The sequence below is a fragment of the Zosterops lateralis genome (genome assembly GCF_965231275.1).
Source record: "Zosterops lateralis genome assembly, chromosome: 24".
NCBI classification, from domain to species: domain Eukaryota; kingdom Metazoa; phylum Chordata; class Aves; order Passeriformes; family Zosteropidae; genus Zosterops; species Zosterops lateralis.
Window position 1 is genome coordinate 1,265,619 of NC_139784.1, and position 12,740 is coordinate 1,278,358.

The 12,740-nt window shown below is 46.9% G+C and overlaps 1 protein-coding gene across 3 annotated transcripts in view; it reads right to left on the minus strand.

Annotated features, from left to right (window-relative positions):
• Positions 1-12,740, minus strand: part of MYO1D (myosin ID) — a 154,744-nt gene that overhangs the window by 120,143 nt on the left and 21,861 nt on the right. Inside the window, exon 1 of one of the 3 annotated variants that reach the window (XM_083877443.1) lies at positions 11,615-11,863. The exons of 1 other annotated variant lie outside the window; for it this stretch is intronic. In XM_083877443.1, coding sequence (XP_083733569.1) covers positions 11,615-11,634 — 20 coding nt within the window. In that variant the 5' untranslated portion in view covers positions 11,635-11,863. Of the gene's footprint in view, positions 1-11,614; positions 11,864-12,740 lie in introns of those variants that run through there. One more of the 3 variants, XM_083877444.1, reaches the window with a different exon arrangement.

A 12,740-nucleotide genomic window follows, 5' to 3' on the forward strand; every position in this document is an offset into this window, starting at 1 on the left:
TCTTGTTCCTACATCACTTTTAACTGAAAGTGTCCTGGTATGCACTTCCCAAAACAATAATGAGCTTAAAATGCAAAGATATTTAACATTTTTGAGATATATGCTGTTTGAAAGGTACCAGTAATGTTTTAGAAAAGATAACATCAACATAATTAGCAATACCAATACCCCTAATTTTAATTTTTTGCAAGATCCTGAACAGGTAGAAATGCGAAGGGATTAGATACCAGGCTGGGAGCCCATGAGGGACTCTACATACAGAGAGGAGAGCTTGAAAAAACAAACCCACATAACACTGTTGGTATTGAGGAGATCAAGTCACACTGGGACATCAACATGTAATGGAAACCACAAGGACATCACAATGAGCAGAATCATTCCCTCCTTCTGGAGATGGACACCCGACAAAGGTGAGTTACCCAATGGAGAACAAGGAGCCTGCTCTCCCCAGTCCCGGCCCAGCAGCACAGAACTGCTGCTCGAGGCACTGCTGATGCTGAAAATAAAGATCCAGCAGATTGTGGATGAGGTTTTAAGCCCCATGAGCAGCTGGAGGGTTCATGGCCACAGAGAGGGTAAGGGGGGTTATTTGGGCTGAGGAGAAATAAAGAAATAAAGGCCCTTCCTGCTGCAGTGTTGTGCCAAGCCACCATCATAGCACCCAATACTCTGACCTCTTCCTTAAGTAATGAATTATGTAAACTTGCATTGCCAGAGCCCAGTTTAAGTTTCCTCCCGCGATAGTACAGTGTCCCTGAGTGAATCAGAGAATCAGGGAATCCTGAGTGGGAAGAGACCCCCAAGGATCATCCAGTTCCAGCCCTGGCTCTGCACAGACATCCCAACATCGCACCCTGGGCATCCCGGGCAGTGCTGTGCAATCACTCCTGGAGCTCTGGCAGCCTCACAGCTGGGACCATTCCCTGGGCAGTGCCCAGCACCCTCTGCCTCCAAGCAGAACCTTCAGATCTGGCCCTGCCAGCCTGTCCCTGCAGAGCCTCTGCTCCAGAGGGGTTCCAGCTGGGTTGCTGGCACAGGCAGCAGACTCACATCCTGCCTGCCACTTCCCCACAGCTCAGCTCAGATGGCAGATCCCACACTCGGCCTCCAAGCCAATTTCTAAAAGGTTTTACTGGGCTCTGTAAGCTGTGTCTTCAGGTCTGTGGCAAAAGGCAGATGGAGATACGGGGGAAGATGGATCTGTCTCCAGGCTTGACAAACAGGCACCTCTCCAGCCTGCCTTTGGGGATACAGAGTTTCTGAACAAGTGACGTCCCCATTTACATCTCAGTTCATTTCTCTTTATTTCCGAGCACCAGAGTTAAAATTGCAGAGCTGTGCTCAGATGTTTTCCCCAGGAGCTCCAGCTCCTCGCCCCTCATTGCTGATAAAGCCCCTTTTCATCCCTGAGCGTGGCTCAGCACAGCAGCAGGCCAAGAACAGCAGGGCCTCTCCCTGGCTGCACAGCTCTGCTGGGAGAGACGGGTTTGCCTTGCCCATGGAGAGCTCAGGAAAGCTTAAGAAAACAACCCACGAAGGCAGTGCAAATGGGGAGCTTTGAGCTGTGTTAAACCCACAACTCCTCTGCAGGGGAAGGTCACAAAACAAGACCACTGATCCCTCTGGTGATTTTCACAGCCAGCACAAGCATTTTAGTGCTAAGGTGTAACACATAGAACTGGGGTTTCCTTAGTCAAAGCAACAACAGTGCAGTTCCTTGAACATAAAAAGTTCCTTAATAAAAGGAACTCCATGGTCCACTCTGGGGGCAATACCCCTATGGTCAAACCTTGCTTTGTATCTCATGGAAGGAACATCAGCTTGTGCTGCAACAAAACATTTCCCTGAAATAGTTCCCTTGGAATCATTTTGGTATCAATGTCATAGAATCTTGGAATATTCTGAGTGGGAAGGGACCTCCAAGGATCATCCAATCCAACCTTTGTCCCTGCACAGATCCCCCAACAATCCCACCCTGGGCATCCCTGGCAGTGCTGTCCAAACACTCCTGGAGCTCTGGCAGCCTCGGGCTGGGACCATTCCCTGGGGAGCCTGGGCAGTGCCCAGCACCCTCTAGGGGAAGAAACTTCCAAAATCCAACCTAAACCTGCCCTGGCACAGCTCCAGCCATTGCCTGGGTCCTGTCCCTGTCACAGGGGGCAGAGATTGGAGCTGCCCCTAGGGAGGAGCTGCAGCCCCAGTGAGTCTCCCCTCAGTCCCCTCTCTCCAGTAGCTCAGCAGCCAAAAAGCAATTCACAGTATTTAATCCTTGTGGGTTATTTTGAGAAGGAACATCAGCTCTTTCATGAGAAGTTTTTATTACCTCATTAAAACATCAATTGATAATGAGAAAATAAAAACCAGTGAGTCACAGAATATAAATCATTTTAAGGGAGACAAATTCTTCTCTAGGAAAAAAGTCCACTAAGGCAAGAAAAAAGCTTTTATTTTGTTTTGTAGTTTTTATTTTTAGAGAAAGGAGTTGAAAAAAAAAAAAAAGTATCTGTAAGTCCAGACAAGGTATATTCACATGCAGTTGCTCCTGGAAAATACACTGCAGAAATGGGAACACTGAAGCAGAAATCTCCACCACCAGAGAGCACTCCCATTTAGGATTTCCCCCACCTGACAAAAACTCCAGTCAAAAATAAAACTTCTTACCGAGGAAATGATGCAACTTCAAATGCACTCAGTACAAATAAAGAAAAGTTAGTTGGCAAGACTTGGAACCCACACTCCCAAACACCATCTGCAGGACCTGCAGGACGGACCGTTACACAAAGACGCCCGATGAGGCCACCCTGCTCGGGCATCAGACAGGGAATTCCTAATTAAACATTGACATGTAACTCCTCTGCTCCAGAAGCCAAAGAGCCCTTGGGGGAGCACTGCAGCCCTGAGTTGGGCAAACGACTCCTCACTAACCCAGTTTGCCCCTCCAGGCCCATCTGTCCAACATTCAGACAGAGCATCTGCTGGACAAACACGACCGGGCACTGGTTTGTTGTTCTTTAGGAGAGCTGAAGTGTAGGAATTGGTATTCTGGATCATTTTCTACTGGCAAAAGCCCTTCTCTGGTCCTGAACTGCTCCATTCTCAGCACTCCTCACAGACTGGCAACACATTCTGCTTTACAGGCACACCAAAGCTTTACCCCTTAGCAGGTGCTCCCTGAAGCTCTGTGGGATCAGCCCTTCCTGCTGCTCCACAGGTCCCCCAGGACAGACTCTGCTCAGTCAGTCACAGCACAGGCATCCACTGAGATGGGCTTTCAGTTTGGCTGGGCAGAAGTGCCTTAAAAGACAGGAAATGTTAAGGAAAAGGAAATAATTCAGGACAGAATTGGGAGTGCTACAGCTGCCTCAGCTGTGCTAGCCAGCAGCAAACCTAGTCCCACTGAAGACCAGGAGAATCAAACCTGATGGTTTCAAACTATTCTCTATTTCCAGCTTATCTGTGAACTCCAAAGCACAAAGTGAAATACTTAGTATGAGCACAAAGCTTTTTCTTCTTCCTCTGTGCTTGGGAAGAATGATTCAGGAGCTGCACACCTCTAGTATGTGGAGCAGGGACAATTCCTTTCCCTGTTCTAAATACCTCACGTGGTTTGGGTTACTCTCCCAAATGGGGTAACAAGCCTCAGATATTTTTTTCCATGAAATATATACATTATAAATCCATGACTGCAGGCTTTGAGTCCATTCTCTTTGCAAATCTGTGTGGAGACATTTAATTAAAACCTGTCTTCATGAAGAGCCAAGAATGAGCCTTTAGGTTGTGTTCACTAAGGAAGGGAATTTAAGCAGACTTCTGGCAGTGAAATCATATTTACCTGGTTTGTAAATGCAAGAATGAGTAGCTTACACTCACCCAAGGGAACAATCCCATTCTCCTCGTGCTTTGGGAAGAGAGTGACTTTCCTAAAGCAAAGTTCACACTGTGCCTCAGGTACTTGGGCCTTTCCTATGTGATACCAGGTCTCTCTACTGAGAGTTCAGTGCTGCTTAAAGACTTTATTTTATGTAAATCTCAAAATAAACTCAGCTGTCAAGCAGGACTTCAAGTCTTTCAGTAAATCATTTATAAAGTGTCTCACAGCGAATCAGCCTCTCACAAGAGCACTCAGATAAACAGGATTTGCCTTGGCAGAACTATGGCTAAAATATTCCTTCTGCTCTTGGAAAAACAGACCAAAAAACTGTCCAGTCAGTATAACCTCCCTGCACCAGGAAAACGATCCAAGTCTGTCCTGATCATGAATATGCATGTCTACAATATTCAAAATATGCATGTCTACAAGGTTCTGATCCACCCTGAGGGCCAGAAAAACTGCAATTAAATTCATGTCGGGTGCAGGTGAGGTTTTTGCTTGCAGCTGGCCTGCATGGACTTGGTGTTCAGATGCTGCCAGTTGAACAAAATAGGAAATGCCATTTGGAGCGCGTTCTGCACCACTCCTTTCCTGTATGGAGGAAGCAGACAGGGCAGGGTAAGGAATACTCCATTCATCTGTAGCCTCCAGCCAGCTTGGAAATTAGGTTAAAAGAGTTCTTTGTAATGATGTCACCTTTTTCTGAATAAAATTAGCAAACTACGAGTGACCACTGCCACATCTTCCTCAACAAACCAAGGTTTAAGCAAATTGTCTGTAATTTGATGGGACTGATTCAGTTCCAAGCCAGCTGACCCTCGAGTCATCCACTAGCTCTGCAAACCCACTGGGTAAGGTCAGAGGAAGGAAAATGGGAGATGGACGCTAAGCCAGCTCTAATGAACATTGAAAAAAGTCTAAAACTGGGAGATGTAGGACCAGGAATAACATTAAAATCCCTCTCCTTAAATATAAAGCGCTAACCTTGCACTGGAAAAACGCCAAACCACTAAACACAGGAGTCACTGAACTTTCATTTCTATTTGCGTCAGACTGGCCGAGCTCTCTCTGCAGCAGGGGAGCCCTGCACTCCTTTTCCAGCTCTGGAGCACAGCAGAAGGCACAAGCAGACTCCACACAGATAAGGAGTCAAAGGGAAGTTCTTGGAAAAGCCTCCACACAATGCTTTGTGGTTTATTCCAACCCTCACAAGGGAGGAAGTTGCTGCCAGCACAGGTAGAGGGAAGCAGTTTGCTCCCTGCGTGTGGAGCAGTAAAACACTCCCAGTTTCCACGTGAAAATCTGCCTGGGACATGGTAAAATCTGAGTGCAGTAACCACGTTGCTGTGCTCTGGGCAGGACGGTGCCCTGAGTGCTGTTCTGAGGAGGAATTATCCTGGGAGCCCAGATCTAATCAGGAAAGAGCAGAACAGACTTGGGATAGCAGCAAACAAGAGGCCGCCATCTGCCCATAATCTCTAACTTTTTATCTGCCAAATAAAAGCACATAACCTCTAAAGGGACAGTAAAAAATAAAAGAAAGCTCAGCAGTCAGGTAGGGTCTCCTCTCTGCTCCCATCACACCCAGAGCCAGCTGGAGCACTGAGCCTGTCATGCAGAGGAACTCATTTAAATGAGACTCACAAAACTACTGAGGAGGAGGAAAAAGTGGAAGAGATCACCTCTAAATACCTGGGGAGATGAGAATCATCCTGCCAGGCAGTGGGAAGAAAATATTAAACAGAACACAACACAGGCCCATACAAAAGGAAAATGGGAATGGAGGATCCTGGTCAACACAGGCTGGAGACTGTTCAGTGAAAGCTGCAGATCAGTGGCAGAGCAAAGGACCAGGGAGCCCTGATGGATATGGCTGAGCTTATTTTATGGATGTGTTTAGAAGATTTGGCTTCCTGCACTGACCAACAACTAACTTTACGATCCATTATGCTCCTTGCACTCTGATGTTACAGCACTCAGGCACTTTAAAAGGACATTTCACCTCCATTCACCTCCTCTTTCCAAACCCTGTGTCCATATTAACTGTAAGGTGCCACATCATGATTTTCCCAGTCTTCAATATTGGGAATTCAGCTTTGCATGTTGGACTGTACACCCTTGTGTTAAAGGATTTGCTACCTTCAGGCATTTCAGGGGACAAAACTGCAAAAACACCTGCCCAAAAGGCAAACACCAGGGCATTGCCTGGTGGATGGACAGATTTGCACCATGAGGAAGATCCTGACTGATTCCCTTGCCTTGGTTCAGTGGGGTGTGAATTCTGCAGCTGTGGCTTTGTCCCAGTGGTGTCCAGGCAAGCTGATGCTTCCAAATAACCTTGTGAGGGATGCTGGAAGGGCTATAAAATCCTTCAACCCAACAGAAAGAGCCAGAAACATGCAGAAAAACAAAGCCCATGACTGAGCCCCTATTCCTTGCTCCCAACTCTCCAGTAACTCAGGAAACAACAACCACTCACAAATACCATCACCTGAAACTGCATCAGTCTCTGCACTGATGATTTGCAACCTTATTTTCTAAGTCATGTTCTATCACACACCTGGTGTGCCACTTTCCCAACTCTGTCCACACTCTGGCTGAACTGGGGAAGGAGTGTTTGGTTTTAAACTATCTGGTTTAGACGGGATGAAGGGGAAGCCCTGACAGGTGTTCAGGTATGGGAAGGACCAAGCTTTGGAGAAAGGGAGAGACAAGCCATGGTGGGCAGGTGAAGGAGGAATGGATTTGTGTGGTGGGAAGGGCCCTGCATGAAGCCCTGGACAGACTCAGCCCCCTCTCCTCCTGTTGTCCCTCAAGCCCTTGGAGTGTTGCTCAATTAACAGAACCTTGTGATAACTACACCTCCTCTCACTCCACAAGCCCAAGTGCCAAGGTACAGTCCCAGGATTCCACAGGTTTTCTTTGGAAATTCCTGGAGACTCCTTTAGCAGTCAGCTGGCTGGGAGCTGCTGATGTTCAGCTGCTTCATTGTTCTGCTGGGAAGGAATATTCTGATTTGTTAAGCTCGTGGTCACTGCTGATCTGTGGATGTTACTGGAGCCCCTGAATGCAGCATTGTTTGGGACAGGGATCAGAAAACCCAAGAATCATCTTGCAGCATTAAGATACAGAAGCCCATCTGCCAGCACTCCAAAAGAATGGCTCTGTGCTCTGGTAACATTACATCTAAAATAAAATTGGTGCCTTATTTATGCAAATACAGGCCACACAAACCAGGCAAAAATAATAATGCAAAACATGCAAATAATGACTCGTGTTTCTGCACTGTTAGAGCTTCCTTTGGAGTTGTTGCAGTGATCTGCACCATGGCACCCCAAAACAAATAGTGACACTCCTTACATGGGCCTGCGCATTGCCTGGCTGCAACACTGGGCTGTGAGTGACACTGGGCTGTGACATCAGGCTGTGAGTGACACTGGGCTGTGACACTGGCTGTAATACTGGACTGTGACACTGGACTGTAACACTGGGGTCCTCCAGGCAGCCTGGCTTTCACAGCACGTGGTGGTGACTCAGCTCTGTGGTTTGGCCCACAAGCTGCCCCAGCCCTTCCAGTGCCAGCCAAGGGCTCTGCTGGACAAACCACGGAGTCTCCAAGCAGCAAAGATGAGGACATTCCACCTCCAGCTGCCCATCCTGCCCCTCAGGCGAAGAATCCCTTCTGCCACGTCTGCTGTGGGGACAATGAGGGACAGCTGTGAGCTCGACCACCCCTACAAGGCCACCAAGTCCTTCCAGACACCAACGGCCTCAGCCAGAGCACGTGGACAAACAATCACAAGCAGTGGAGGGGAAAATTAAGTTCACAAATCACAAAGCAAGTATGTTTCAACAGAATGTCCATGAACTGCTCAGGCTGAAAGGACTTTTCCCCGTGCTCCCTTGAAAGCATGGCTAGTCAGGAAAAGCTTCCCAGTTTGAATATAGATTTGGCTCAGGTTTGTTCTAAGGCTTTCTTTCAAGTATTTTCTGTTTTGTACTGGAAAAGCTTCATGTCCCTAATGGAGATTGGAACAGAACTGCACTGAAACCCCTCTTCTCCATCTCCCAGTCTCCCCCATCACCAAGAGCAGAGCAGAAGGTGCCCTGGAAGACAAAACTTCAGCTCTGTAAGGGACCAGATCACGTCAGCGTGAAAAGGCCCAGTAAACACGGAAAGTTTGTTCTTCCAATTGAAGAGCAACTAATATTTCACAGAAAGTTTGAGTGGGAAACAAAAGGGTTTTTAACTACAACCAAGTGCAGTGGCTTCACTTAAATTCATGAGTGTGACTGAGCTGGGAGATTCAGTATCAGGATCTTTCTCCCTCTCACTGAAAGTCAATTTCAAAACCAGAAAAAGAAAGGGAACAACACAGGGAATGCTTCAAACACCCTTGTGGGATATGAAGTGCAGGGCAGAACTGGCAGATAAGCAAATGAATTTGCACAGTGGCCTGAAGTACCTCACTTTACATTCTTTGCATGGAAAAGCAGCTGAGCAGCAGGAGAGCTGCTATTTATGCATTCATCATCCACTGCAAAAGGAGTGAATTCCTAAATGGCAACTGTACACAGATAACCCAGGGGAACATTAGCAAGATGGAAAAGGACTTAAAAGGTTTGATTAGTAAAACAGATTACTTGATGTACGTGCTGCTTGGTTTATCGGTTCAAATTATCACCGGAAAGATTGGGTTTATTTACTTCCCTTACATTCGACATTTTTTTTTTTCTGTCAAAGACAGCTCCCACTCAGAAGCTGAAAGACTGTTCAAGTAATAGTAATGTGAGACAGCACAAATACCACACAAATCAGAATTAACATGCAGCTAACCTGAAAAGCATCTTCAATTTATCTGCCACAAGCCAAGCTGGCTTTGACCACACCATTAAATTTTTAATCCCAGGCCAGTGGAATTCAGAGCCCTGTGAAATTATTTAAAACAGGACCTTTTGAAGGACAAATCAACCCGAGGATTCAGGCAGGCTTCTACTTCTGTGACATATCAATTGCCAGGTAATGAGCATTAGCTAATTACAATCTCCAAAAGTCAGATCAGTGCTACAGTTTATCAAAAAGTTTAATGAAGATGTTTTCGACCACTAATTATTTAGTGAAAGCACTGATTTAGCCTGGGGTGGTGGTGAAATGCCCCTCAGCTTTGGCAGACCCAGTCATACATTGAGAGCAGCATGATCCCATCCCTGTTACACAGGGGAGCCCCGCTCAGGGCAGGGCACTGCACCCTCCCCAGGGGCTCCCAAACAGCCCCTGCCGAGCTCTGACACACACGGGCAGCTCCGGGTAGCAGCTGAACACAACTGGGAGCTCCAGGAAGAGCAGCACGGGTTTTCCAATTAATTTTGCTATCAGCTTTATTTAGTTGTTTTTTAAAAGAAATTAGCTTAATTAACAATTCAGAGCTGACACATCCTCCTCCAAACACAGCTACCTCCCTCTCTCCTTCCCTCCCCTGAGCAATCAGCTGCTGAGCCCTCACAGAACAGCAGGAAACACAAAAAACACTTGGAATCAACAAGTCTGGCAGTCACAAACCGTTAATCTCTTTACACCTTTTACAAACAGTGAAAGTAATCTACTAGATGGAAAACATATTTTTGTTTTCCATATTGTCTATGCTTTTTTTAAAGTCAAGTGGTTTGTGTCAGCGTTCTTACACTCATCCCTGCTGCACAAAAGATTAATGGATATCTCATTCATATTCATATCATTGGAATAATCAAGATCTTCTTGAATTACCAATAAATATAAACACAGGAATGGTCACTCAGCTCCTCACATACTCAGTGGTCAGCCTCCAGCAGGTAATAACAAATGAGGGGAATGGCTCTACTGCCAGTTTTCCAAGGACTTCTGGAAACAATGGAGTGCTTCAGGTTTCTCAGAACATTTTCCTGTGCCAGTGGGAAAGCACTGACAATCCATACATTTAGGTGGCAATCCACAGTGGAATACAACTGCCAATCATATATCAGCACACACATCATGACATCAGCTTATCCATGATTATCCATGAGCAGCAAAAAGCTGCCACCCTCACCCCAAAGCAGCCTTTGGTGAACTTAAGAAATTCTGCTTTGAATGCCAGAATTTGAACTCACAATATACAGAACTCTTACTACTTGCATTTTAGATATTGTATAAAATGTAATGCAGCACTCACTAATACATGGCTCTCTCACACATCCCAATCCTCAAGGATTACAGCATTTTCATATTCTTTTTGTTTATTGTAGCCATGGCAATAAGGTAAAGGAGGACAGGGTTAGATGGGATATCAGAAGGAAATTCCTCCCTGGGAGTGGGGGGGAGCCCTGGCATAGGGTGCCCAGAGCAGCTGTGGCTGCCCCTGGATCCCTGGGAAGTGTCCAAGGCCAGGTTGGACAGGGCTTGGAGCACCCTGGGATAGTGGAAGGTGTCCCTGCCCGTGGCAGGGGTGGGACTGGATGGGCTTTGAGATTCCTTCCAACCCAAAGCATTCTGTGATTCCATGAGTCTTTATTTTTGATGTATGTATGTAAAATTAACTTCAAAGGTTTACGTTTACACAAGACTCTTCCTAACAAATACTGTCCACACTCCTCTGACTGAATCTGAGGAATAAAAAGGCCACTTAGACAATCCAGTCAGAAAATGCATCTGTAGCTTTGGATTCAATGGCATGACCTGATGGACCTGCAGATAAAAGACAGAGTTCAAGTGTTTCAGTCACAGCACTTTTATGCAGTGCCAATAAAATTACTACAAATCCTGGTTTTGTCAAAAGGAGAGTGGAATGTATTTATGAAATTACTCTTTTCCTCCTAAATATATTTAAGAGAGACTTACAGGAAGAGAAATAAAGCTCAGTTATTTCCTGTTCACATCTCTGTCCTTTGAGCAGGAGAACAAAGGAATTTGACACTTCATATCTACACTCATCTTAAACACCATTCTTTGGCCTCTAGCTGGGTACAGAGTGACACTGACAGTTAAGGAAATGCTCCTACATATAGAAAATCAGCAGCTCTGATAGCTGCACAGGTCATTATGCTGATAAGGACAGTTACTATCACCTTATCTACACTTCTTTCAAAGTCCCAGGCCAGAGAAGGTAAAACGGAGCTAACTGTCCCTCCTCCTTCTCTCTCACGCAAGCATGAGTCATCTTTTGAAGGTATTTGCTTGAGGAGTGAAATGTCTGTCTCAGTCCTAAAATAATCGCAGTTCAGCAGTGGAAATGCCAACAGTTCCAGGAAATGGGCCATGCAAAAACCTTCCTAAACTGTCCAGTAACCTGAGACAAGAAAAATCCTTCCCTTAGTCCAGATCTGTTGATGTAACCTCAAGCAAGACAGACCAGAGATCCAAAACAGTTTAACACCACTCGAAGAGGACTCTGGAAATATCTGGGCTGCGGCTCATCCAGCTCCAGAGAAGAGAACAACAGATCCTCACTAGCTGAGGATGAAGGAATCCTGTGTGGCCTCTGCAAGCACCGAGTGGAAGGCCCAGGACACAGGGTCAGTCTGTCCAAACAAACAACCCACCTGTGCACCCAGCCAGCAAGGAGAGCTCAGCGTTTCCCCTCTTGCACCCAAGGCTGCTTCACCAGTGTTAGGCTTTAAATTCTTTCTCCTTCCCTTTCTTTGGTGGGGATACGGGGAGGGAGCAGAAGTGGGGAGAGAAGGAAGGCTGGGGGAGAGGAGGCAACAGACAGTGTAATTCCATCAACTCACGTTTGGGGGTTTGCTTCCATTTTCAGTTTGTAAATTCAGACTTGACTTACTGTCCTCCACAAACCACTCATAACTCTACACCCCATTAACCATCTCCATTTCTTCTCATTTATCCTGCATTAAGTACAGAGACACAAATCTGTTTATAAGTATTATAACAAAACCTGCTAGTATCTTATGAAGTCATAGGAACATTTCCTCTGCTTTTTTGACTGCATCTTCTCCCACAACATCCAGGCACCTCACGCAGCTCCCTGAGCTGGTGCCTGGTGTCACACAGTTCCTGCGGTGTCCTCTCATCACCCTCTGTGCTGATCCATGACCCTGCCATTCACAGCCCATTACTCAGCTGGAAATGAATAGCTCAGCGTTCTGGATAATTGGGTTGCATCCACTGGGATCCAGCATCTTCGGCAGGGGCACCGCTGATGCTGTGAGCCTCGTTTTTACAAAAGCCACTTCAGCTTTGTGATTGCTGCAGGGGGTTCCTGTTCCCCCCATAGGCCCAGTGTCCTCACCAGCCCCTAGCCCAGCAGACACTGCCCAGCACCAGCAGCAGTCCTCGACAGGGATATGCTGGAGAGCTGTTCACAGTCCCACACTCTGCTCCCACAGGGTACCTGTGTAGGCCAGGTCACATCTCCTCCCTGTGAGTGGCCCTGCAGGCCACAGCTGGTTCACCAAACCACAGTGGAGTCCCTGCATTCCCAGCTGCCAGCCCTGCTCCTGACTCACCAGCCACAAACCCTCCCTGGGATACCTGCATTAGGCAGCTGAACTTTTGGGATTGATTTATCACCTGAACTGACCAGGTTTCCACTGACTGAAAAAGGAGATTTTAACAACAGTAACTCCTGTACAGTGTCCACACTACAGAAGTGGGGATCACCTCCTGACAGATTTCTTCTCCAGGGCTCCTGCTCAGGGAATATGGTGGCAAAAGGCCAAAACCTCTGCATAGAGCCCCCTCAGCTCTGCAGCCTCACGAGCTGGAGCTGCACAGGGTGAGGAAGCAGCTCCCACCGGGAAGCAGCATGGGCAGGTTCTGCCAGCTCCACACCTGGGCTCCTGCACCTTGCCAGGACCCAGCTGCCTCTGAATGGAGCCCACGTGCACCTTTATCAGC